This window comes from Pelodiscus sinensis, chromosome 8 (genome assembly GCF_049634645.1).
Source record: "Pelodiscus sinensis isolate JC-2024 chromosome 8, ASM4963464v1, whole genome shotgun sequence".
NCBI classification, from domain to species: Eukaryota; Metazoa; Chordata; order Testudines; family Trionychidae; genus Pelodiscus; species Pelodiscus sinensis.
This window is the reverse complement of record NC_134718.1, coordinates 63,936,160-63,961,970: the sequence shown is the minus strand read 5'-3', so window position 1 is coordinate 63,961,970 and position 25,811 is coordinate 63,936,160. Positions and strand designations below refer to the sequence as shown.

General features: G+C 48.5%; 2 protein-coding genes across 14 annotated transcripts in view; one reads left to right on the top strand and one right to left on the bottom strand.

Moving 5' to 3' along the window:
• Positions 1-25,811, top strand: part of VWA2 (von Willebrand factor A domain containing 2) — a 75,814-nt gene that overhangs the window by 41,308 nt on the left and 8,695 nt on the right. For 8 of the 11 annotated variants that reach the window (XM_075935429.1, XM_075935428.1, XM_075935425.1 and 5 more), the window contains 2 exons: positions 3,317-3,439; positions 4,523-7,483. In XM_075935429.1, coding sequence (XP_075791544.1) covers positions 3,317-3,439; positions 4,523-4,656 — 257 coding nt within the window. In that variant the 3' untranslated portion in view covers positions 4,657-7,483. Of the gene's footprint in view, positions 1-3,316; positions 3,440-4,522; positions 7,484-25,811 lie in introns of those variants that run through there. The other 3 variants (XR_012905708.1, XR_012905709.1, XM_025190683.2) reach the window with 2 other exon arrangements.
• The window catches only part of AFAP1L2 (actin filament associated protein 1 like 2), a 129,597-nt gene continuing 110,788 nt past the window's right edge, over positions 7,003-25,811 (bottom strand). For all 3 annotated transcript variants that reach the window (XM_075935420.1, XM_025190678.2, XM_006134964.3), the window contains 8 exons: positions 24,506-24,651; positions 23,969-24,071; positions 21,804-22,028; positions 21,534-21,726; positions 17,578-17,742; positions 14,824-15,017; positions 13,384-13,506; positions 7,003-11,835 (listed from right to left, as the gene is read on the bottom strand). In XM_075935420.1, the coding sequence (XP_075791535.1) occupies positions 11,809-11,835; positions 13,384-13,506; positions 14,824-15,017; positions 17,578-17,742; positions 21,534-21,726; positions 21,804-22,028; positions 23,969-24,071; positions 24,506-24,651 (1,176 nt within the window). In that variant the 3' untranslated portion in view covers positions 7,003-11,808. The remainder of the gene's footprint in view (positions 11,836-13,383; positions 13,507-14,823; positions 15,018-17,577; positions 17,743-21,533; positions 21,727-21,803; positions 22,029-23,968; positions 24,072-24,505; positions 24,652-25,811) is intronic.

Here is a 25,811-nt window from a genome sequence, read left to right as displayed (position 1 = left end):
GGTATAGCAGGTCTGATCAGCTGTTTGGTAAATCACTAGCATACAGGGGTGGGTGGAGTGGAAAACCTATTGCACTAGATGTTTGGGGTCCCTGCTGTGAAATAAGGGATCTCTTTCTCTGCATGAGCTAAGTATGTACAGGCAGTCCCCGAGTTACGCAGATCCGACTTATGTCTCCAGCAGACCAGGGAGAGGAAGCAAAGCGGCAGAACACGCGGGCAGCGGACAGCCCAGACGCGTCTGGGCTGTCTGCTGCCCGCGTGTTCCGCCGCTTTGCTTCCTCTCCCTAGTCTGCTGGAGACCAGGGAGAGGGAGGGCCCCGTTCGTAACTGTGGATCCGACGTGTGCAGACCAGGGGGACGGGGAGCAAAGCAGAGCAAAGCCGCGGAGCCTGGGGTTCTTAAGTTGAATCTGTATGTAAGTCAGAACTGGCGTCCAGATTCAGCCGCTGTTGAAACTGATCAGTTTCAGCAGCGGCTGAATCTGGACGCCAGTTCCGACTTACATACAGATTCAACTTAAGAACAAACCTACAGTCCCTATCTTGTACGTAACCCGGGGACTGCCTGTATATTGCTTTCCTGACCCTCAGGGGCAGCTTATTGAGTTCAGGGGGAGTTTGCCTAAGTAAAGACCTCAGTGTTTGACCCAGAGTGTAGGTGTCTCCTTGAGGGACTTCAAGCTCTTAGATGAAAGAATGCCCAACAAGACGAGTGAGTGGTGCTTCCCCCACTGAAGAAATGGAATGGCTTGCGTTCCTAAGAGGAAAAGGAATACTTGAACTGGCTGGTATGTGGCGAAACAATTGGTGCTCAGGGCATGGATAATTTTCTGTTTGCACGTGAGAGCAAACTACTGGGCATTCCTGCAATTAAAACTATATCCTGTGGATTGAGACAACATGGAAACCTTCTATCACAACCTGCAGATTCCTCCCAGCCCAGCATCTGGGATCTCTACACTTTGCATCTTGTAACAGTGCAAGCTTCAATACCTCGTCCGCTCCTTCTATTCACTCAATTGCCCTTTAAAGAAAGAAGACTGGGAAAGTTGAGCATTCCTCAGGAATTCTCAACACCACAGAAGAGTGAAGTTTGACTGTAGGTCTGTAGCAGAGTGGTAGTCATTTGGTCCCTCTTAGAGAGACAAAGTGGGGGAGACAATATCTCTTCTCACCCCGTGTAGCCCCTCCCAAAAAAAATTACCTCACCCAACTAGTCCTTTTGATTGAGGGTGGCAGAGTACAGGGTGGCCTTAAAGTGCCCCTTCTCCACAGCTGCTTAATGTTAGAGACAGACCTCCAGAAAGACAGCTGCAGGGTGATTATGAATCAGTGTAGGGTTATGCTGCTAGGGCATAGCACTTAGAAAAAGGGGGAATCCTGACCTCTCTGCAATTTCAATAGCTGTTGATGTACCGATGAGAAATATGCATTAGGGTGACATTCTCCAATGCTCAGAGAAGTTGGCAGGACTTTTACGTGAGTTAAATTCCATTTTGCTTGTGTGTTGACTAGCCCTTGGTGGGGGAAGTGTCAATGGTTACCCAGCAGGAACACAGCATTTCCTGAAGCTGAATTGCAGCTGTTATGCATCTGTGTGGGTAGCTGTTGTTTGTTGCGCACAGGCTAGGAACAAGGACAGTTTAACAGACAAAAATCTGTTGTTTCAACTTCTGCTTAAAGCTGGAGACATAACCACAGAGCTAGAGGTCATACGGTGATTGCAAAAGGCAGGAAAATCACATACTTGTATCCCCACAACCCATGAAAGGTAGGTTGGATCAAAGACGAGTGTTTTCAGTGCACTCCTTGACCCCAGCTTGGAGAAATGGAGCCGATCAGTGAAGTGTTCAGTGTAAAACTTAAATAATGGTCACTGTTCATACACACTGGTAGTGGAATCCTGATGTGAATCTTCTGCTAATGGATGGCTGGACAGTAGAAATGCTCATAGTATCTGCTATAATAGATATTTTGTGTGGCTGTGGACTTGTGTAGGGTAACTTCACCATGGCCATTTGGCTCTTCCTAATGAAAACGCAGGTTGAATACTGGAGTTTTCTGTTTCATAAGCTTAGCCTCTCCTCCCTTAAGCTAAAAGAGACTCTCCAATGGCTGCTAACGCTGGAGTTGTTACTAATTTATATTTATTGTGATGGTGCCCAAGCACCAACCAAAAATTGTGCCCCGTAATGCAAGGCCCAGGACAAACACAGAGCTAGCGGAGGACCTCCGCCCAACAGAGCTTACTGTCTAAATGGAGAAAACCAATGCAGAGCAAGGGAAAGGGGGACATATGCTGTGGGATTGAGTTGTTCTTATTCCACCCCAACATGGGCAAAGATGTACACGTGTGCTAACCAGTCCATTGCAGTGTTTTGCATTACCCTGGAGAGTTCATGAAGGGGATCCCAAGTGTCTCTGACAACTATTTAGACACAATCAAAATGGAGAATAGCATGCAAATGAGCCACTTTTTATGAGAGAGGAACTGACTTTATACTCTTTACCAGGCACCCCAACCAGGAGAACAAAAGGGAAGTTAGTTCAAAAATCCACATTCCACACCACTTAATTGTTTAGCTGAGGAAATTCACATGCTTTCAAACGCTATTGCAGAAATGCCAGTTACAGAACAAGAAGATTCTTCTAAGTTTCTGCTGCTTCGCCTTGTGTATACACAGCAAAATGGCATGAGATGTGCGAAGTGTTGCTGACCGCTGTAGCCTGCAATGTTAGGAGAGCATATCGTTCTCTCTCACACATACTTTCCTTCTTCAATTCTCCCTTAAAAACCTGCTGCTTCAGAAATTTTTCCCATCTTGTATTCCACCAATAATCTCGTCACTTTGATTTAAAAAAAAAAAGTTGCTGTCCTGTGTCTTGTCTGATTTGTCGTAGGGCTTGCACACCAGCTCTGAGCTCCTTGCTAATGGATCTGAGTGCTGGATTGGGGCTTTCAGTTTGTAAGTTATTTGTGACAAGAAACATGTCATACCCCACAAAACACAGTAACTGTTAGTGGATCTGATACCCTTCTGCTGACAGGAGCCATGTCAGGCTCTTAATCAGGACAGCTATTAAAGAAAATCCTCTTCCCTGACCTTTGCTAAAGTTTAACGAATGGTGTTTTGCTTTTACAATGTACGACTTGGATCCCTGCCATTCAGCTATTTTATTTCTGTCCTCATCTTCCTGGAAATCCAAATGACTTTGTTGTCGTGCCAAAGAGCTCATGCCGGAAGTAGGTTAGAGCGGTTAATATTCTGTGCTATGCCAGATCCCGCCATTCTGTTTGTGTTTTGTCTGTTACAGAGGCTAAAAGTCCGGTGAACCTGTGCAACCCTAACCCGTGCATGAATGAGGGCATGTGCGTTCTCCAGGATGGAAGCTACCGGTGTGAATGCCCAGGCTGGGAAGGGCCGCACTGTGAAAGCAGTAAGGCTCGCAGAACAGTAATCAGTCAGTGAATTTCAGGGCAGGTTGAGGCTTACATGTTTTTCGAGGGTTAAAAGCAGGGTGGGCAATAAGTTGTGATGGGGGCCACTCCAAGATTTTGGTAAGTAGTCAAGGGCTCCACTTTTCTATGGAAAGGGTGTGGGGTTTGGGAGGGAGGTTGGGTGCAGAAGGGAGCCTGGGGTGTAGGAGAGAGTGTGGGGTCTGAAAAGAGTTTGAGTGAAGGAGGGGGTTGTGACCTGGGACAGAGGATTGGGGTGTAGAGTCCAGAAGGGAGTATGGGTGCAGGAGAGGATTCTACCCTGGGGTAGGGATGTAGGAGAGGATGCACGATCTGGGAGGGGGTGGGTACCAGGCAAAGGCTTTGGCCAGGAGGTGCTTACCTAAGCAGCTCCCAGCCAGAAGCCCTGCAGGACTCTCAAGCAGGCTTCTGTTCTTGCCAGCAGCCCCAGACTGCTCAAAGTGGCTGGCTGTTCTCTGTGGCTCTCTGTACTTTGGGGAGGAGGGAAAGGAGGCTTTGTGCACTGTCCCACCCCAGCACAATTTCTCAGCTCCCATTGGCCAGCTCCAAGCAGGAAATTGTAGGGCACAGATGGCTCCACTCTGTCCAACAGGGGCAGATGACTGTTTTGCGGGGCCCCGGGCACCATAACTCCGCGGGGCCCCCCCTTTTGCCACGGCGCATGCGCGGGGCTTTTTTAAGCACGGGGCCCGGGGCGGCCACCCCGTTTGCCCTGCCCTATATCCACCCCTGCTGTCCAATATTTGTAGGTGTGGCCCCCATTGCTCCTGTTGGCCATGATTCTTGGCCAATGGGAGCGATGAGGCTTCTGAATTAAGTGTTCTGCTCAAGGTCACATGTTTTAGCAGAGGCAGGAATAGAACCCAGACTTTCACCTCACAATATCTGACCTCATTCAGGCTACTTCCACCACAGCACGTGCCTCTTGCAGTGGCATCTCTTAGTATGGCTTGACACATACTGGATATGCACAAAGAATTGAGTGCTGATTTTGCATTGGGAAATCATCTTATTTCAACATTTATTTATTTTTATTGTCACAGGGATTTTAAGGGGCGAGTCTTCAAGATCACCAGTCCCTCCCACCAACTTTCCCTTGCAATGGAATCCAAGTGGTTTGCGGCAGCTTAACAGAGCTTTCCGGCACTCAAGAAGGCAGGCTCAGCTGGGACACTGAGACGGGAGGTGTCACTGCACAGTTCTCCCTTCACTAATGTTTGCTTACCGCCACTACCATGCGAGAAGATCTAGCAAGCAACCACCAGGTATTTCAATGACTGATGTAGCACAGAGACTGAACTCTCTCTCTCCAAGGTCACACACGACTCCCACTGGGCTTATCAGCAGTCAATATTTTTTTTCTTTTTGCAATAATATTTTGTGTATTTTAAATATTTATTATTGACTGTTTGCTTGTCTACTCTCAAGATTTTAGTGTATTTTGTATGTGTTGTTTGAAAGAGCTTGGAAATTGGCAGCAGACTGTTAGATCAGGCTGGAGTAATTCTGGGGTTCAGGCAGAAAGGGGTTAACATAAATAATGTATCCGTAAAAGAAACTAGATAAAGTGCAAATTTGTAACCGCGAGAGTAAATAACCATCAAAACCACAGACCAGCGGATGTGGAGGACTCACTTGAAACTGTAAATCAAGTCTGGGTGACTTCCTAAAAGAGGCGCCCTAACTCAACCAGAAATTATGAGCTAGATGGAAAAAATAGGGAGTGAAGTTCTATGGCCCTTTATAAAGGAGGTCAGATGGAGGTCCCTTTGGGAAATAAAATGTCAGCCTCTACATACTATCGCGATTGTTGTACAAACAAAGAGCTGAGTCCTCAGCCTGTAAATCAGTTCAGCTCCATCAGACTGGCTGGAATGTACCTACATTCTTTACCAGCCCCAGTTAAACATTCCTACAGCTGCAGTCACTAGAATGAATTATTTGATAAACGCAGGAAGGCACATGAAAGTGAGAGCTAGGGAAGGCCTTTGTTTGATTTCCTTATGCCAAACACAGTGATGTTCCTTTGCTTAACTCTTTTCTTTGTGCTAGTTTGAGGTGTGTTCTTTGTCTTAATGGGCATTTTTATTAGTGGCATTTTTTGTTACAAGGGGCTTTAACTTGAACCATTGTAGTAAATGTCTCCAATACTTCTCACCACTCTAAAATGGAGTTACAGCAGTTAATATGTATGCTGCTATATTTAAGAGATGAGCTTAGTTATTTGAGTCCCAGAAATCAGAGTTATTTACTTAGAGAAATCTATTGGTAGGTGATATCTGAAAAATGACTTGTTTAAAACCTAGAGATGAGCAGCCCAAACATGGAGGGGAGGACTGATTCTGGGCTAAGCTAAGCATCTGAGTCTACGGAATTGTTTTTCAGGAAAATGCACCATGTGGGGCCCGATCCTGCCTACCTCAGTCATACAAAACTGTCACTGGGAAATCTGGGGGATTGTCAGCATCAGCTGTGCGACACATGCAGCTTTGTGAGGGTTCCATAACTGGTTACAAGTGGGTTGCACTGTAAGCACTACACCTGGTTGCTGTGTTGACTTTAATGATGCCTTCTGCCTCCATCAGCTCCCTTTGGCCAAACTCTTTCTCCCACTTCCTCTGCTCTTGCTTGGCAGCCTCCCTTCTTTGCTCTTATGTCCTCGCTGATTTTGCTCCATCTTTTTCTCTCTTATTCCTTCTCTCTGGCTCCTCCAGGCCACTGCCAGGCTCCCTTTTTGAGGGCTGTGGATGCTCATCCCTTGGCTTTACCAGGAAGCTCTACCCTCCCTTTCACGTCTTTAAGGATTGTCTCTGTAAAACTGGCCCCCTTGAAATACCTCAGTGATGAGCAGGGCGGATAGGAACCTAAAGCGGCAGAATTTCTGGCTCCCTTAGTGGCTTTAAGCTGATCACCCCTCACCGTGCAGCTTAGCAGTTGTGGCTGCTTTATATAGGGCAGGAGAAGCTGGACCATAACTTTTATAGGAGTTGCACATGCACCTCCAAGGAGCAGAATCTGGCCTCATGCTACTGCCTCTGAGGGTGTCGCTCAATGGCTTATGAGATCAGTTTGCCTGTGCAGCTATTAAAGTTACACTATTGCTCTCCTGGGGCTATTTAACAGTTCTGTGCTGCTGTTCTTAACTGCTTTCCTCATGGAGCCCATCGCCCAGGGAGAGAACAAAAGCAGAGACTCCGGTTCTGCTGTGGCCATACCAGATTAATGGCAAAGAGAAGAAAATCCCCTTCATCCAAGTGACTCAGCCCCTTGTTTTACTAGTCACACAGCTGTACAAAAAGACATGCTGATTATTTCACAGCATCACTGGCGAAAGGACAATGGTCTAAACCACTCATGGAGATGAAAGCTAGCCCTGAAACAGCAGCAATGCTATTTTATGCCTTATGCTGAAAAAAAAAAAATCAAGGAGATTTTCCACTTAGCTTCTGCTCAGACTTCTGTGTAGTCCATCCTTCAGCTTCAGTGCCTGAGGTGAGAAGAAATAGAAGCGCGACTGCAGGACTGACATTTGAAGCAGAAAGGGGCTCTAACCCTTTTCCTTTATTTATTCTTGGCATGGCTGCTGGTTTTTGTGTTGCTGCTTATGTGAAAGTGTCAGTGGGTTCTGTTATGGAAGGAATGGGCTTCATGAGTCTCTCAGTTACATCCACACACACACAGTTTGTATTTTACCGAGTAGAACATCTGGGGACCTGGTTCCGCTTTCAGCCAAATTCTGCTCTGCAAATATTCTCCGTCTTCTTGCCGTCCCCGCATTCTTTGTTAGGTTAGAGAGACTAGACTCTTCTCTTACACCTTCTGCCCTGCTTCTCTGTAATATTTACAATACTCTGGCATTTTCTGCTAAATATTTTGTCTAACAGGTGCACTAGTTAAACTTTCCCTGGTGCTTTCACTGTCTTTTGGCAGCTTGCCTTTTGCAGAGTTAGCTCTTCCTCCGTTAGCTTTTGTGCGGCACACGGCTTCTTTAAGCACGGCCTGCTTTCTTAGCAGTACAGAGGTATTTACAATATATTCCACGTACCCCTGTGTTGCGCACAGAGGTAATCGGTATAGATTGAACGAACCCTTTGGCTTGGCTATACACAAGAGGGGAGAAAGTTCAGTAAAATTGATGGTAAAGTAAAATCTGTCAGGGGAGAAAAACAAGAGCTTTTTCTAGAGAGGAAAATGCCAATTTTTTACAACGAGTAATTGGAAGTGTGGGAACTAAATAATGAAAACCAGGAATTATGCTATCTCCGTAGGAAGATCCCTGTGTTGACTTGAGTGGTAGAGCCTGGTCTCATGTCATAAATTGGGGTGTAAATGCCATACATTTCATACTCTTTAGCTTTATTTCCCCAGAGCCAACTTTAAAACAAGTAAAATCTTGCTCTTTTACAACTCCCGATTCTGTATTTTCAGTTTTAGTGCTAGGCACTTCTGTCTTTAACAGCCCTATTGCTTCCTCAGGAGACCTGAAAAGTAGCTGGTTTTATTGATATTTTCTTTGATTGCTCTCCTATTACAAGGTGTCTGGCCATTGCATAGTGAGAGAAGTATTGTTGTGACCAGTAACTGGCATAAGAATTTCGAAGACCTACTTTGAGATGAGTTGTTAACCTGTGAAAATCACCAATATTGGGCCAGTTCCTACTCGTGCCTTAATCAGATTTTGCAGGGAATTTGGGTTTGGTTGAAGACGGACTTTATCCTACACAATGTAGGTAGCTTGTTTTAAACTAAGCCTTAAACAATATGCAAGAATAACTTGTCCCAAACAATGTCCATCAATATTTGAGCTAGGGATGTTAAATATTGGTTAATTGAATAGTCAGGTAACCTCATGAATTCTTATTGGTTACTCAACTATTCTGTAGTCCCCGGGGGTGGGACTGGTAGCCAGTGTGCTCCGGCCCCACTCCCGAGGATCCTGCTGTCTTTGCATCAGAGACAGCAGCATGGGATGGCAAGCCGGAGCTAGTCTGTGAAGGGAGCCAGTTTAAAAACCAGCTACCCTTGCAGACCGGCTGCCTGTCACCCTGTGCTGCTGCCTTTGATACAGAGGCAGCTGCATGGGGTGGTGGCAGTCCCTGTCTGGGGCAGGGGTCAAGTCTAAGCTCCTGGACCTGGCACGAGCTGGGACTGAGTTGGGCTGCTTGCACTTCCAGCTCCTAATACACTTCAAATCTAGAGCCACAGCAGAGTTAGGTCTCAGACCTGGTGCAAGCCGGGACTGAGCTGGGTTGCTGGCCAGCTTGCTAAAAAACGTATTATCAGGGATGAGGGAGGAATGCATGTCATCTATAGCATTAACCAATAAGCTTTTGCTTATTTGTTAATTGACTGCACTATTACATCCCTAATTTCAGCCCACAATTTTCTAAAATGGGAATTTGAACTTCGACTCCGATGATCTCTCTCTATTCTTATGAGTAAGTGGCCAGATTTTCAGTAGTGCTGAGCAGAGGGAAGGTTGGCCATATTGATGACCGGGATTTTATTTTCCCCTTGCTCCTCAAGTGAATCTGTTCCTGGTTAATTTCCTGAGGCGCTTGCAACACAACCAGTATGTCCCACTGCTGCCCCCTAGTGGACAAAAGGGATAGATTTGTGTAAGGCTTAACTCTCCCGGAAGAACTGAGTTATACTAATGCTCAGCTGAGGAAGGTTCCTCAGCCATGGCTATTTCCTCTTTACAAAAGCCCCTACAGTCTATTTGAAAAACCAGCCTCTCTACTTTAACATATTCAACCTTTATTTTAAAAAAATCTTTAAAGCATCACAGGTTGGGTCACAGTTGTGCCCAAGAAACTGGCACTAATGTAAGAAGGCCATGGCAATGACAGAGGCATTCCCTCTTAGGTAAACAGCCTGGGTCAGGGCTCACCCAGCTGGTATACCTGTGGAAAGCGCTTGGTGCTCCACCTCCCCTGGTCAGTCAGTATTAGATGTAATTCCTAGGACTAGATTCACCAGGAGGCCCGCTCTGCAGGGCTGGAGCAGAGAGGCTGTTTTTTCCCATCGCTCTCTACAACTAAGTGTGGAGGGTTTCCTGCACCCTCGCAGGAAAAGGGTGTAGTGTGGACAAGCTGTCCGGTAGCAGGGCAGTAGGCAGTGACTGACACACGCTAAAGTGGAGCTCTTGTGTTATAGCAAAAGGGGAGGGGAGAAATGGTGAGGTTCTCTGGCTACAGGAAATGCATGATGGACAGAAAATGAAAGTGTGGTGGGCCCACTACCCCACCTGCATTTTTGTGGGGGAGAACCTGGATTTTTGTCCATTCTGGCTAGACCTTCCACCATACTTTGTGCAGGTTATTTTATGAACGTAGCAGAGACCTGTGCTTGGGAGGTGGGTGGTGAATGCGCTCCTTGTTTGCCAGGGCCCTGAATTGGCAATGCTTGTGCAAAGGAGATGCCTGGTCTTGTTTCTCAGAAACGTCCCTCATGCTCTCTGCAGAGGCAGGGCCCTAATGCTGTCTTCTGAAGATGGGCAGGGAAAATACTGGAGGAAAGGCAGCTCAATGCTATTGTCCAGCCCCCTGGGAATGGCTGCTTGACAGGTTCGGAGAGCGGAGGCTTTGTTAAAAAATGTCAGGTGCACTGGGTGTAAACAAGTCATCCTTCATTGTTTCCCTTTGCATTTCATCTCCCACCCTGTGGGCTACAGCCTCTGTGTCAAGGTGACTTGTGGGTGTTGATTCTATGAAGCTGAGTAAGAGCCGTGGTAACTTTCTGGAGCTAATGAGTAATGCAGCGGCGGGGGTTGCTTTTAGCTGATCTGGAGTGCAGCCTGCTTAGCCAATCAAAAATCTGGATAAGCTGGAGGATGGGAAACTGTGGTGGTGCTGCACCATCTAGGGGCCACCTTTGAGTCTGGGCTATTCAATTTCATGCAGAGGACTGAATAGTGGAGGGGCAGCATTCCAGTGTAGCCAGAGGTGTGGGAACAATTTGTAGGGGGGGGGGGGCTGCTGTGACCCAAACTCTAACCCCTCTATATAAAGGAAACTACTTCAAGCCTGAGGGTGCTGCAGCACCCCCATACCGCTAGTTCTACCCCTTAGGAGTTAGGGCTGGCTAACCATGTAACCACTGATGTTTTTCAGTGGTTACACTCACATATCAGAGACAGCAGTGCAGAGTGGCAGTTGGCTCCCTGAGAGCCAGAAAACCTAATCCAGACTAGCTGGGATGGTGAAGGAACATGCCAGTTCCAGAGGTAAAAAATGGGGGAGGGGCGCGGTCCCTAGGGACACCACCAGGCTTGGTGAGTTCATTTCATTTTTAAATGTCTCTCTTTACCAGAGCAAAATCTGTGAGCAACATTTTCTAGGGAGAATTGGGGGTAGGACTAGGTTCTTGGCAACCAGGCGGCATCCAAGTGTAACCCATATGCCTCCAACATGTGGTTGCTGTCCTCTGGTGGCACTGAGACCACTGACAGAGAGAATGAGTCTGCTCCACAGCGTCAAGCTGGCTTGTTAGGCTTAGTGGCTCACGTTCTAAGCTCCAACAGGCCCAGGTTCAATTCCACCTGCAGACAACTGGACTCTGCCTGTGTTTCAGAAGTCCATGGGCCTCTCCCATTGAACTAGGCTATCAGGCTATAAAAACCTGCCCCTGTACAGACAGTAATGTAGCAGGAATTGTCATTGTATTCTGGCCTGCACAAGGTAGGGAAAGTGACTCAGACAAGAGGTGGCTACATGGTCCCCCATGACTGACAACTGTTCCAAGACTTAGATAAGGGGCACGCTTAGCTCCCCTTTACTACCTTCTGACACCTCCAGGTTGACTTCCTATGCATAGCGAATGCTGCTTCCTTGTCCAGTGGGGGTGGGCGGGGTTCAATTTTCAGTAGAATGGGGTTTTACTCCTCCATCTGCACGTTCACCTTCCTGAACAGCAGAGTATGGGAGTGACAGCCGACTACAGAAAGCACAGGCCTATCAGGACCAGCACCACTGCCCCCTTAGCATGGCAGGGCATTATTACCAATAGAAAACCATTAATAATGGAATGATAAAACTGCAGCGTGGAGCTACACACAACATCCCTATGTACAGTAACATTCTTGTTTACATCAGTTGGGTTAGGAGGGTGGGTGGCCCTTTGTGTTCTTCCCAGCTGTGTGAGGAGGATGGTTTTTGATGAAGGTCACGGACTTCCCATTCCATCGTGTCTTCTAAGCAAATGGCACAAGGTGGCAATAGAGGGCAGGGAGGCTTAGCCTGGACCTTTGACTGCAGCTGACTGAATCCTCTGTTCCACACATGGGCAAGTCCAGTCTTTGTAGTCCATCTTTGAAACTGTAATCCTCCTAACTGGTTCCTTTTTTCTCCCATTCCTGCCAAGAACAGAACCAAACCGCAGTGAACAAAAGAAACAAAACCAAACCTCATGCTCAAGAAAGGACTCAACGGCTGGGTCCAGACTGGCAAGTTTTTCTGCAAAAGCAGCTGCTTTTGTGGAAAAACTTGGCAGCTGTCTACACTGGCTGCTTGAATTTCCACAAGAACACTGACGATCTCATGTAAGGAATCAGTGTTTCTTGCAGAAATACTATGCTGCTCCCCTTCGGGCAAAAGTCCTTTTGCACAAAGCTTTTGCGCAAAAGGGCCAGTGTAGACGGCTCAGATTTGTTTTGCGCAAAAGAGCCCCAATCGCAAAAATGGCAATTGGGGCTTTTTTGCGGAAAAGCGTCCGAGCCAATCTAGACGCTCTTTTCCGCAAATGCTTTTAATGGAAAACTTTTCCATTAAAAGCATTTGTGGAAAATCATGCCAGTCTAGATGTAGCTAACTAGTTTTAACCTGTGTAGGATACAAATTCATTAACACAATCATTCCTTCACCTATCGGTTCAGGCTGACCCAGGCAGTTCTGAGGGGTTAAGATATTTCTGTAGCATCAGTCCTGGCCCACAGCACCTTAGCCACCTAAGAAGAGATGGCCCTCTCCCCAGCCGTGTTTGTAACCTAAAATTGACAACAACGACCATCTCCACAGGTAGGGAACAGGCCAGAGGCAGAGACTATGACACTGAAAAGGAGGTCAGTGTTGGGAAGCTACGTGAAAGGAGTTTTATGGAAGGGCAGGAAGCCAGCTCACCTCATGTCTTAGCTTCCCCGTGGGGGAGGAGGAGTGCCTAGCAGGAGACTCCTTCAAAAGGAGCTTGCACTAGCTCTGAGGAGAACACCAGGCCCTGTCAAGTTGGGCACCTAAAAAATCAAGTCCCTTCTGAAAGACCAGGACGTTGTAAATAAACCCCAGGGTTAGTCCCAGGATATGAGACACACAAGGTTGGTGAGGTATCTTTTACTGCAACACCTTCTGTTGATATGAGAGACAAGCTTTCAAGCTACACTCACCTGAACTAGAGCTCTGTGTCTCAAAAGCAAGTCTCTGGCACCACCAGATATTAGTCCAATAAAAGGTATTACCTAGGCCCACCAATGGGGCATGGGGGAGAAGGGGCAGCTTCCCCAGGGTCTGATGGTTTAAAAGGAGCTGGGGCTCCCACCCACTGCTACTGCAGCAGCAACTGGAGCCCCAGGCCCTTCAAAATCACCTCCAGAGCCATACTCCCCCACACCACCACTTTGTCCTGCAGCCTGGAATTACCATGTCCTTAGCGTGCCTCTGGTATTTGCATGGCACTCTGCATTCCAAATGCATAATGGAGGCTGCCAAGTCGTATCACCCACTCGTTTACAGAAGTGCCCGCTGAGGGAGGTTATATAACTATCTCAGCGTCTCTCAGTGCGCTGGCTGGTCCCTAATACAGCGGGGGTACGTCCTGGACCAGGCCCACGCCAGGACTGAGTGGGCTGCTGGCCAGCCTGCTAAAAAAAAATGACTGGGGGAAATGCGTGTAGTTTTGCTTCCCGCCTTACCTTAGCTTTCTGTAGAACTGTCCCTTTTCCTGTCACCATGATGGATAAAGGCCTGTTTTTTAAAGCTGTAGCTGAGTTGACCGGGGAGCTCTCTGTGCTACTTGCCTGGGTGGCCGTTTTCACCTGTATTTACAATGAAAGTAACAGGTTAGATTCACCTTTGGTCTGACCAAGTATGGCCATTCGCATGTTCATTCTCCATGGGTAACACCTGATGACCCAATAGGTCTTTTGGGTCCATAATTACTGTATCAACCAAGTACATTTTGGTTGCTATTTAGGCTTAAATCATCAATATGGACAAAGGCTACAAGCAGAGGTGAACACAAACTGCAAAGATTGGCTCTAACAAACTCAGGTAGTTATTGGCCTTCGTTACTGCCGTCTCTCAGCACGTCTCATACTGCAGCTGTTCGGTGTGGGGATTCAGAGCTGCTATTGCCCATTTGCAGACCAGAACTGAGGGGCAGAGATGCTGAAGGCCCAGTGCTGCATTTCCAGACCTAACCCTCATTGAAAGCAGTGGGTTAGTCTGTGGGCGCTTAAATACCTTTGTGGACCAGGGCTGCCTCTGTGAGTTACCCAATGCTCTGAGGTGAGGCGTCATTGATGACAGTGCCACCCCGAGGCACATTTCCTCCCCCAGCCTGCCCCCCTCAAAAGCAATGGTCCCTTGCTGCAGCACTCCACTCTTGCTCCTGCCCCACCCCATGGGGTGCAGCTCACCCCGTCTCCAAGGTCACTGACTGGCTTAGCTCTGCCAGCTGCTGCACAGGAAGGGGACACCACAACCCAGTAGGGCTGACTCTTGAGTCAACACATGTGGAAGAGGAGCAGCTCTTGCCCTGCCCCAAGCCCCTGGAGGCTAGGTGGCTTCCAGCTGTGGTGTCCAAGGGCTCCCTGGCTGGGGGTTTCTGTGCATTAGCCACTCCATGGTCAGGGTTCAATCCCTCTGCCCCCCGGTCCCTATGCAAGACCCAAACACCAGGGCAGACACCCAACCCAAAAGACCAGTGGTGATCCCATTGGGATACCAGCCCTGCAAGCTTTGGGCAGGCCTGGAATTACTCCCCCCCCCCCCCCCCCGGCGGTCTGGATGTCCTGGCTAGAAAGTTGCAAAACAAAATGTAAATATAAATCGTGGGGGGAATGTAACCTCACTTTCACTCCCATCCCTGCCCCCGGTCACCTCGCATGCACAAAGCCTGTGACAGAGCAGGCACTTAACTCGGGGTCTCCCCAGTGCCTCCAAAAGCACCTTTCATCACTTCTCTTCCACTGTGCAGCAGGGATGGGCTCTGGGATTCAGGAGCCCTATTTCTGAGGCTGCCTCTTGAGATTGGGGAGCTGTAAAGAGCATCCCCTCCCCAGAGTCAGGCCTGGATTAGCAGCTGCCTGCCACTTGGCTGGGAAACAGCAGACCTTTAGCACCGCACGTACTTTGGGGCTTGCGTTCTCTAGGTGGGTGGTGTCCACCGCTGTGCCAAGTGTCACCGGGCCAGACTCTGCTTTCTTCAGGTTCTCTCTCACTTCCACAATGCTCAGTTCCAAGTCAACCCGCCTGCTCTCTTTTTTTTTGCACTCCTCCTCGATTTCCTTCAGCTTCTGTTCCACGTTCACCACCAGGCCATTATCTGCAGAGGGAAGAGCAAATACACACACCCACACCCAGCTGAGTCACGGGGATCACTGTGCTCACAGATCCCCCGTGCATAGGTTGCTTTTCTCAGGCAAGAGTGAGAAGGTCGGTGGAGGTCACGCATGTGTCAGTAGATGGAGTATAAGACAATAAGTTAGCCATGACCAACTCCTGAAGGCTCCATTGTTCTGGGAAGATCTGAGCAACTGTTCCTCTATAACTAATCTTTCTGGGATTGGGCAGGTTGGATCCATATGAAGGGGGTTTGTATGACTTGTGAGGGCGGAATAGTGATTGGGAGGAATGAATAGTGTAATAGTAAATGTAAAGGGACACTGTTCAGCATTGTTTCTTAAACTTTTTAAGATTGAGGAACACCAAACATTTTTTTTTATGAGGCACACCAAGGAAGGAAAGTTATTAAACAAAAAAAAAAGTCGCCTGCCCCTTTAAGGGCAGCCATTTTGAACTCGTTGTTCTCCGTGGCACACCTCCAACTACCTTAAACAGTTTAAGAAACACTGCTGTACAGTAACACATTGAATATGGAAAGACTTAAACAACAAATAGACTAGCAGCACCTTAAAGACTAACAAAACATGTAGATAGTATCATGAGCTTTCGTGGGTACAACCCACTTCATCTGAAGAAGGGGGTTGTACCCACGAAAGCTCATGATACCATCTACATTGTGTGCAGTTGTCTCTGGCAGCTTCCTGCCCAGCCACAAGAGGGAGACATTGCTGAGCCTATGGATTATTCCGAATCATACAACGTAACTAACTGCATAGATAGGGTGGGCAATAATTTTTACTGGCGGCCCACTCCAAGATTTTGGTAAGTGGTCAAGGGCTGCACTTCTGTGGAGGCAATGCGGGAGAGTGGGGGTGTTTGGGACAGCAGGTGGGATGTAGAAGGGAGCTTGGGATAGAAGACTGTGGTGCAGGAGGGAGTGTGGGAAGGAGGGAATTTGGGTGAAGGAGAAGGTTATAATCTGGGGCAAGGACTTGGGGTGCAAGGTCCAGGAGGAGTTATGGGTGTAGGAGAGGGTTTTTGCCTGGGGGAGGTGTGGAGGAAGGGGTGCAGGCTCTGGGAGGGAGTTGTGACCTGGGAGAAGGGCGTGCAGAGAGTTTGGGTGGTGACATGGGTCAGGGAGGGGTACGTATTCAGGAAAGGATTCTGGCCTGGGGGAGGGTGGAGAAGGAAGTACAAGGGCTGGGAGGGAGTTGTGAACTGGAGGAAGTGGCGATACAGAGGGTTTGGGTGCAGGTTGTTGGAGGGAGAGAGGGGGTGGGGTAGGGTGCCAGAAGCAGACGCTGGCTGAGAGGCACTTATCCCAGCTAGCCACTCTGCAGGCTCCCTGCCTGTGGGCTGCTCCACGTGGCTCTGCTCCGGCACAGGGAGGGGAGGGGGAGTGAGGAGGCTTCATTCGCTGCTCCCGCCTTCCTCCAGCAAAATTTCTCAGCTCCTATTGGCCAGAAACTGGCCAATGGGAGCTTGGAGATTTTGCTGGGGGTGGGGACAGCGTGCAAAGCCCTCTCCTCCCTGCTCAGCTTGCAGAGCAATTGGCAGCCTGCTCTTTAAAGTGGCTGCCCCTGCTCTGTAGTAAGGGGCCTGGCAAGGGGACCGCAGACCGGATTCAGCCCACTAGCTGCCTCTTGCCCACCCCTGGTATAGACCCATCATAATTAGTTATAGCTCAGCGTGACCAGAACTTAGCCCTCAATGATGAGCACGAGATCACTAATTCTCAGAAGCTTTTCCAACTCCACTCAGCTGCCCTTGTGTTGAGGAGCCAATGCCCACTGAAATGGTACCTTAGCAAACACCTTTGAGGCTCTGGGCCTAAGTGTCTTACCCAAGGTTAGACAGGAAGTCAGTGCTGGAGCAGGGAATTGAACCTGAGTTTCCCCAAGTCCCAGGTTAGTGCCTGAACTACTGGGTGCATCTTTCCCTATAGTCCATTCCTCCCGGGGTCTCTGCCACTGCCTTGGTTAGGGCTGCCAGGTACCCAGTTGAAAACGGACCCTGGTAGTGCTGACTGGACACTAAATGTCCATTTACCCACAGCAACTGGTTTTGACCTCAGGGTGCTAGGAAGAGCAGCAGCTGCTGCAGGAACCTGGGGGAGCAGTAGAGCACTCGGGAACAGCTCAGGCGGCGAGAGGCACCAGCAGCTCTCCCCATCTGCCCCAGTCACCCCAACTCCAGCATGCAGCAGTTCTTCCCCCCACCCAGCCCCAGTCACTCCCCACAATGACCCTAGCATCCAGTTCTCTCTCCAAGTCTTACCGCTGTCTTCTTCCCCACCCACCCCTACAGACATGCTGAGTTGGCAGTGGGGAGGGTGGTGGAGAGAGCAGCAAGCAACAGGGGGTGGGGGAGAGGGAGGAGAGGGCAGGAAGAGATGGAGCAAGGGGCGGGGCCTTGAGGGAATGGCAAGCAGGGGAGGTTCTGGTGCCCAGTGTCTGGTTTTCACAGATAAAGTTGCCCACCTTAGCCTTGGTCTGTTTCAGCAGTCGCCCCTTTGAGTAGAAGTTTCCATGAGCTCCTACCTGTGCAGCCAGCTAACGTCTCTTTCAGCTCCCGTCTCTCCTTCCGAAGCTGGGCCAGCTGAGAGCGGATTTCCTCCTTTTCCTTCTCCAGCCGCTCCTTCTCCTCCGAGTACCGCTTCACCTCAGCCTCCATCCTATTCTTGCCCAGTTTGGTTTCCACATGCACTGCAAACACAGCAACAAAGCCAGGCTTAGCCATGGATGAGGCTAAAGGCAAAACATTTTCAGATTCTTCAGGAATCCAGCAAAGCAAAGGGCTCCAGAAAGAAATACGGTCACTTAGGTCTGAGATATGACTAGGCAGCGTCAGTGCTATAACTTAAAATAAATTCTCATCCACCCTGGTGAGATATTGTCTCAATTTTAATGATGGGGGTTGGGGGGAGCTTAGTTTGGGCTGAAAAATTTCACCCAACTGGTCTGTTTTCCAGAGAAAAGTACAATTTTGGCAACTCTGAAACATGCTCTGAAAAATTCACTTCAGTTGTGCCAAATTATTGTGATTTAAAAGGAAAAAATCAAATATTTAGTTTTAACATTTTGGAAACGAAACATACAGTTTTTTTTATTCAAAATGAATGTTTCAAAGTTTCTTATTTTTAGAAAAATCTGAAATGTTTAAAAAGGCTTGAACTAGAAATTAAATGTTTCAGTTCTGTCAGAACGTTTCACTTGACCCAAAACAATGTTTTCCCCACAGAATTGAAACATTTAATTTCTAGTTCAAGCCTTTTTAAACATTTCAGATTTTCCTAAAAATAAGAAACTTTGAAACATTCATTTTGAATCAAAAAGTTTTGGTTTGACCCAAAATGTGTTTGGGCTGGCTGGCGCGCACAGACATCCATTATGTGCTCAGCTCTCAGACAAAAAGGATCTGGTAGCAGAGCCAGGATTAGCATACAGGCGTCTCTGGTTCACAGTCCTGCACCTAGATCACAAGGCAATGCTGCCCACCATGACATATCCCTACTCTTAGCACTGGAAAAAGTTCAGAAAAGAACAACAAAAATGATTAGGGGTTTGGAACAGGTGTCATATGAAGAGAGATTAAAAAGAGTGGGACTTTTCAGCTTAGAAAAGAGAAGTCTAAGGGGAGATATGATAGAGGTCTATAAAATCATAACTGCGAAGGAAAAGTTATTTACTGGTTCCCATAACATAAGAACTAGGGGTCACCAAATGAAATTAATAGTTAGCAGGTTTAAAACAAACAAAAGGAAGTATTTCTTCACCTGATGCACAGTCAACCTGTGGAACTCCTTGCCAGAGGATGTTGTGAAGGCCAGGACTTTAACAGGGTTCAAAAAAGAATGAATGGAGGACAGGTCCATCAATGCTTATTAGCCAGGATGGGTAGAAATGGTGTCCCTAGCCTTTGTTTTTTAGAGGCTGGGAATAGTGAAAGGAGAGGGATCACTTGATGATTACCTGTTCTGTTTATTCTCTCGGAGGCAACTGGCATTGGCCACTGTTGGAAGACAGGATATTGGGATAGATGGATCTTTGGTCTGACCCAGTGTGGCCATTTTTATATTCATAATCCGGTCACCCCTGGAGAGTGATTTCTAGCTTTTCTAGTCAGAAATATAGTTTCAGGGCATGGTTGTATATGAGCTTTTAAAGGTGATACACTTTTTAATAAGTCAGGGCCTAGAATCTCATCTCCCTGACTGCTACAGCTGGCTCATCTTAACTGAGGAGCAGCACAACACAGGCATTCTGGGTATGCAAACTTGGAGGAGGGGACCTAAAGGCCTTGTTTTTACATTTGAGGATTTGGGGTGGGGTGGGGGCAGGGAGCAAACCATAGCCAGGTTTACAACAACATGGAATGAGGTGGCTAATTTGTATACGTAAAGCAGCTGCGTTTAGAGAGGGACCACTGCAGGGCTTGCCACGTGTTTGCTGAAAGTCCCAGAATGTACTTACTCCTCCTGGTGGAGATTTCTAGCACCTCTGGACACGGTTCATGCTTCATTCCAGGGCTACATTCCTTAGATTTTAGACCCCGCTAGGAATAGGCTAAGTGACGCTGTATCATGAGCACATCATCAGTGTTTAACTTCTCTCTCCGTCTCCCTCCACATCCTGTCACCCACCATTCCAGCCCCATTCTCCCCTCCTACCTGTCCCAGTGGCCAGAGCATTCATCCACACCCGGTCTCCTTCCCCTGGTGCTCCAGAACTCAGGTTCCCTGTTGCACCATCTAAAACGCTGCTACCAAAAATCCTCTCACCCCAACCACTTCAACTCCCCCACCCGCCCTGTCTCCGAATTGCTGGCTTTCCATTGATCTGCACGTCCACTACAAATGTCTTCTCCTTGCCTTCTGGCTTGCAATCTCTGCCTACATCTCGGACCTGATCTTCTCTCCTCACCAGTGACACCATGTCCCCTTCCTCTGTCTCCATGCTGTGCCTTGTGCCTTGTCCCCAACCCATCTACCCCCATCTCTCTTCTCACTTCTTCCCTCTCCCGGTGAGACCAGGGGGAGAAAGTTAGATCACCACTCAATCTCTTGCCTTACTGAATAACAATGTGCACTGATTACAGTCCCTCTTCCTCTGCCCCTCCACACTTCCTTTGTCCGTTTATGGCTTGCACTTGTGTCCCATTAGGGAATGTGTCTTTGCTTCTCTCAGGAGCGGCCAACACCCTTTTAGGACACTCAGAAAATGCTACAAATTCACAAAAGACGCCTCCAAGCCTTTGCACTGCAACCCCTCCATGGCACAGCTTCTTGCAACAAAGATCCTTTAAACCCATGTCTGTCCAAGAAACCAAGTGAGAAGAGGCTTCAAACCCCTTTCCTTTTCACACTCTCTCCTTGGAGCTTGGAGGGGGGAGGTTCCCTCTGGGGCATTTACCCAAGCAACAGTCTAACACTTGTTTGGTCATCTTAAAAGCTTAAAGAGAGAGGGAGAATGGCACTGTAAACCCAAAGGACCAATTTGCAGAACAGCGCTAGGTCCAAGCGTTGCAAAAGCTAATCAAGGTATGTTCCCATCAATTTAATTACAGTGAAACAAAAAAGGCTGTACACATTTCAAGACATGGCATTCTTCCCTTTGGCTCTCAGGGTCCGACGTACCTTATTGGCTTCTATATCTCAAGAACCTGCTTTTTGTGTCCCAGGACCTGCTTTTCAAGCCCCGTTTTAGCATTCAGTATCTTGTATAAAAGGGTTTTAGCTGCCAGCTGCTGTGGTCTGTCATCACACAAGACAGCTCCCCCCCCCACACTCCACCCAATATCCCCCTCTCGCCATCCGGCCTCAGAAGCAACCCCCACTGTATGCGCCACAGTCAATCTCCTTTGTTCCCATTGTCTCCAGGAAATTAATCTGGGGGAGAGACTCCTGGTTTCCTGCCTTTCCCGAAGGCTGCTTAGAAGCTGTGTGTTGTCCCACAGGCAGATTCATTTCACCCTTTTATCCTCCCTCTCCCCTGCTTTAAGTCTACGTGCTCATTTTAGAGACCAATATTTCTCACAAAAATGTTTCCTCTCGCCAAGCCTGCTGCTGTACATTGTCGAGACAAGCCAGAGCTGGCATTGCGAGTGGCCAGTGCAGACCCACATTGCCAACTTGGCCCAGCTTTGCACTGTGTCCCCTGAACTCATCAGCATGCACATTTGATTCGTTCTTTTGCCCTACCACGCCTTGGACCTTCTAGCCACAGGTGAAGTCACCAAGCAGCTGCGCCATTTTGCCAAAGATGGAGGGAGGAAAACCAATGATCCAGGCCAAAATAGCCGTCCAAAGGTTTGGACCCCACTCAGTGCTCTTGCGAGATCAGGCCCTCGCTCACCACTAGCCAATCACCATAAAAATCAGCCAGTCGGGCTAACTGCGCACAGAACTTTCAATCCTAACAGCTGGATACTCGGTGGACTTTGTGCACCCATCTACCATTTCCTTTGGCAGCATAGTTACGTTGTCTGGGGGACTCACCTGCACTCGCCAGCTTGGGCCATTCTGTTTTCTCTTTGGGCATCGGTGCTAACGGCAGACCGGCCATGTCTGCAGTGGTGGCTTTGATCTCAGGACTGCCCTGGGGGAAAGCGATTTTCTGCTGCTGCATCTGGATTTTGACAGTGGATGTCTGTATTGGCGGCTCTTCTGGCTCCATCTTCTCTTGCGGGGTCTGTTGAGAGAAAAACGTTAGGAACGCATTGGCAACAGGGACTAACCAATTGGCGGTGCCTGGAGTCTTTACAGCACCTGGTCTGGGATTTCCACTGACTTCCTACAGGACTCAGTTTCCTTAGCCAAGAGGGGTGTTTCTGTTCCATTGCCGCTAGCTGTTTCCACAGAAGGAGAGCCTGGAGAGGACGGCTCTGCCGGCTTCCTCCCGGTGGAGTGCAGGAAGGATTTAACTGGTGTGAGGTCTAGGTACACTTTGTCTTGGTCCTCTTCACAATTGCTTTCGCTTTGGGGTATTTCTTCCTGCAGTGGAGAAAATATAATGTGCAAAGAATCCCAATGACACCCCGCTGGCAGGCAGTGTCTCAATCTGGGAAGCAACGATGTTGACTTGGATGATTCGGAGTGATGGTTCCATAAGCCACAATGTGCTTGAGAAGCATAAACCCAAAGGCTCGTTGAAAGTCAGTGGACTTGGACTGCTCATAGGATTTAGGTCAGAGTGGGCTATAAGCGGCGTGTGGGCCAGACACAGCTCACCTGGGTTAGCCCGATAGGCTGCCAGACACTTGATTTACCTGCACGTCCACAGGTACAGCTGTTCGCAGCTCCCATTGACCAGTTTGCCAGTGACGTCCTGGCTGGCGCTGTTTCCTGCAGCTCCCGTGGGCCAGAAATGGTAACCTGAAGGCACCGGGAGCCGCGAGGGCCTATACCTGTAGACATACAGCTAAATAAAGTGGCTGGTGGCCCGCCAGGGGTTAACCCAGGTGAACCGTGTCTGGCCTCCAGGACACTATTGCCCACCTCTGATTTAAATGCTTTTACCACTCTCCTCCCCCCCCCACCACCTTTTTTAGTCATAGCAAAAAGTGTTGGCCTGAGACCCATAGTGAATGAAAACCTCATTGTTATTCTCGGGTCTGGTCTAGCATGGGAAAGAGTGACAAAGTTCTTCACACTGCCCATCCTAAGTACAGGGCCACTGTTCGTTCCAGAGCCAGTCTTCGTGGTTTGTGGCTATTCCAGCCAATTGCAATGGCGTGTTTGTCAATTTTCTAGACCATGGGTTCCCAAACTGGGGGGTGTGAAGAAATTCCAGGGTGGGTGCAAGTTTTGTTCCTTTTTGTGGGGGGGGGGGGCTGATTTCAGAGACGCCCGCCAGTGGGGAAAGCTTCTGAATTCTCCTAACAATCCCATAGGCCAGGCAAATCCAAGTTATTGGCTTGGAATAAGCAAGAAGATTGGCACACCTTGCAGGGAAGAAATGGGAATGTTCTGGAAAGATTTGGCAAATTCCAAGGTGGTTTTCCCATGGAGAAAATAGAGTTTAACTTTCAGTGGTTGCTTAAAAATAATCTCCCCTTGTATAGCTGAAGCGAGCTGTGGCTGTTCGGTTAGAAACCTCTACCTTTATAAAGAGAGGCATGTCTGCAATTCGAGTAGCTTTTATCCTTTAGCCCTGAAGCATTTTGCTGCCCTACTAGCCAAATCTCCATGTGCGAGACTGTCCAGAGCAGCTCATAGGTGCAAGGCTGCCCTCTAGAGGCCACAGGGTTCAATGCCATTAGTTATCTAAGTCTACTTTCCTGGGCAGGGGTGGGGAACTTTTTTTTGGGCATTGGGGAGTCCTCTGACCAACAAAAAATCAGTCAGAGGCCACATGCAAGTGAGAAGCAAAAACAAACCAACCAACCCCACTTCATGGATAACATGGCCCCCAATTGATAAGCAGGAAAAAAAAAGGACACTCACCTCAGTCATGCAACTCAGGGCACCAGGGGTGGGGGAGGACCAAGGCTCAGGGCTTCCCCCAGGCCTGGATTAACTCTTCAGGGGGTCTGGGGCTAGTATATTTTGTGTGGCCCTCCCTAGGCTCTGGGGTGGGACCAAAATTAGGAGCTCAGTGTGTGTGGGAGGAGGCACCCAGGGAACGGGTTGGGGAGGGAGGTAGGGGGTTCAGTGGCTGGGTAGGAGGGTGCAGGAGTGGGTGGAGATGGGGGAGGGATCTGAACAGGAGGAAGGTTCAGGAACAGGCTGCAGGGTAGGGTCAGGGGGTGCAGGAGTGGGGTATGGGTGCAGGAGCAGGGTGTGAGTGCAAGGTCTGGATAGGATACCTATCTGGCAAAGATAGGGTGGCAGAGATGACTCTGCCTGCTACAGGGAAATGCTCCTGGCAGGTACTCTTCCCTGCCACTCCCATTGGTAGGGAATCAGCAGAGCCAAAGCTGCATCGTGCTCACCTCTGGCAGGTCCACATCGTCATAGAGGTCCTCCTGCTGCACCCTTATCTTGGGCAGGTTATCGATGTAGGTGTTGGGCTCACAGTACTTCCTCTGCATCAAGCTGTAAATACCCAAGGCAACAGGCTGTCACAAGCTGCAGGTGCCCCCCCCCCCCACCACCTTGTTCCCACCCACGGCTGGGAATCTGCATGTCACAATGAAGCCACCAGCCCCACCCCTACATACTGGGCCCTCCAGAGTCTGCCTGACCCACTGATCTGCTGCCAGAGGGCTCAGTGCAACCCACAGTCCCCTTGCCTCAGTCCCAGTTGTGAGCAATCATGGAGAACGAGCCACACTGCCTTCCCTAGTGCCCAGCTACGAGTCTCCAGCAGAACACGATCTGCTGCTCTTCCTTTGAGATCAAGTGCATCATGCACCACACAGCCAACTTCCAGATGAGGGCTGGACCCCCTCGCCCTCCCATAATAAGCTACAGCTGCCTAGAAGATCAAGGAACTTTTCAAAGCCAAAAGTGCTGCCACTGTGACTTACAAGAATGAATTCTTTGCCGCGCTCACGATGCAGGAAATCCTGTCCGCATCAACATAATCATAGGTAAAGTCTTCTGGGTCTGTTTTCGAGCCTGACTCTGATAAAAGAAGGCCCAGCCAATGGCCCATTTCCTCAGAAGACTTGGCCTACAACACAGCCGAAGAAACAGTTTTATGGCTGTCACAGCAGCTTCCGAGAGGCTTAATAGGCTTTAGTAGGGAAGCGTAAAGAGCAGATTTATTGGGGTCTGTTTGTTAGGATCAATAAACTGCAGTGTGTTGAAATGAATCAAATGAACAAGGGATGGAGAGGCCACGTGTAGACTGTATCATTATATTTAAATTGTAACAAGAGGATTTCTAAAAGAAATTCCTCATTTACCTCCCTGCCAAGACTTTTCCTTGTTAGAGTGGAGAAGCTCTCAGCTTCCTATGGCCCCGGAGTCTTTCAGGCAATCCAATTTTACAGAGGAAAGACTGAGTTTTCATCCTTTGACTAGTGGAGAACAGTGACAAGACTCTCGGGACTGCTAGCATTAGGAGACGTGCATAAAACCTGAAGAATGAAATCTGCTGGGCGTCTCAAGAAGAGAACTCAGGCTGATTTGAATGGGCCCGAATAAAAATCTGGCCATTTTCTGAGGTGTCTGGGAGGTTTGAAATCTGAACCCTAATGCAGATCAGGCTTGGGGAAAAGGCCCATAACTTTGTAATGAGACACAACGAAACCCTCACTGTTCACCAACAGCCCAAGTCACAGTTCAGCGTTTGGAGTGTTCTCAGATCAGGTATAAATTTTGTGGCTTGAGACCATCTCTAGGGGAGAATCCTGTGGAACAGCTGGTTTCAGATGGCGTTCACCTGGAATGCTACCAAACTAGCTAGATTCAGGTGAGTGCTGCTGCTTGAACCCCAACATTTCAAAATAAAACAAAACTCAGGAGGAGGCATGTGATTCAAAATTGGATCAAGTTTGCACAGAACCCTGTTAACAAGTCACCAGGTCTTGTACAGATCTAAAATTAAGAGGATCTTTGTTAAATCAGGCAAAATGTGGAATCTCTATTTTGAGTTTCGATTCTTCCCCTTCCTCCCATCCCAGTAAAATTAGTGCAGCCTTCTAGTCCTGCCTGGAAATCAGCCAGTCAGCTTGGACCTTGGCTTTGAACCTGAAGTTCAGTTTCCCCCATGTACAAACTGTTTTTTCTTTAGCTTTTATCTCTGCCACCAGACACATGGTCTGTGATTTACAGGGCACCTCAGACATCCAGTGATTGGACAGTTCAACAAAACACCTTCAGACCCCG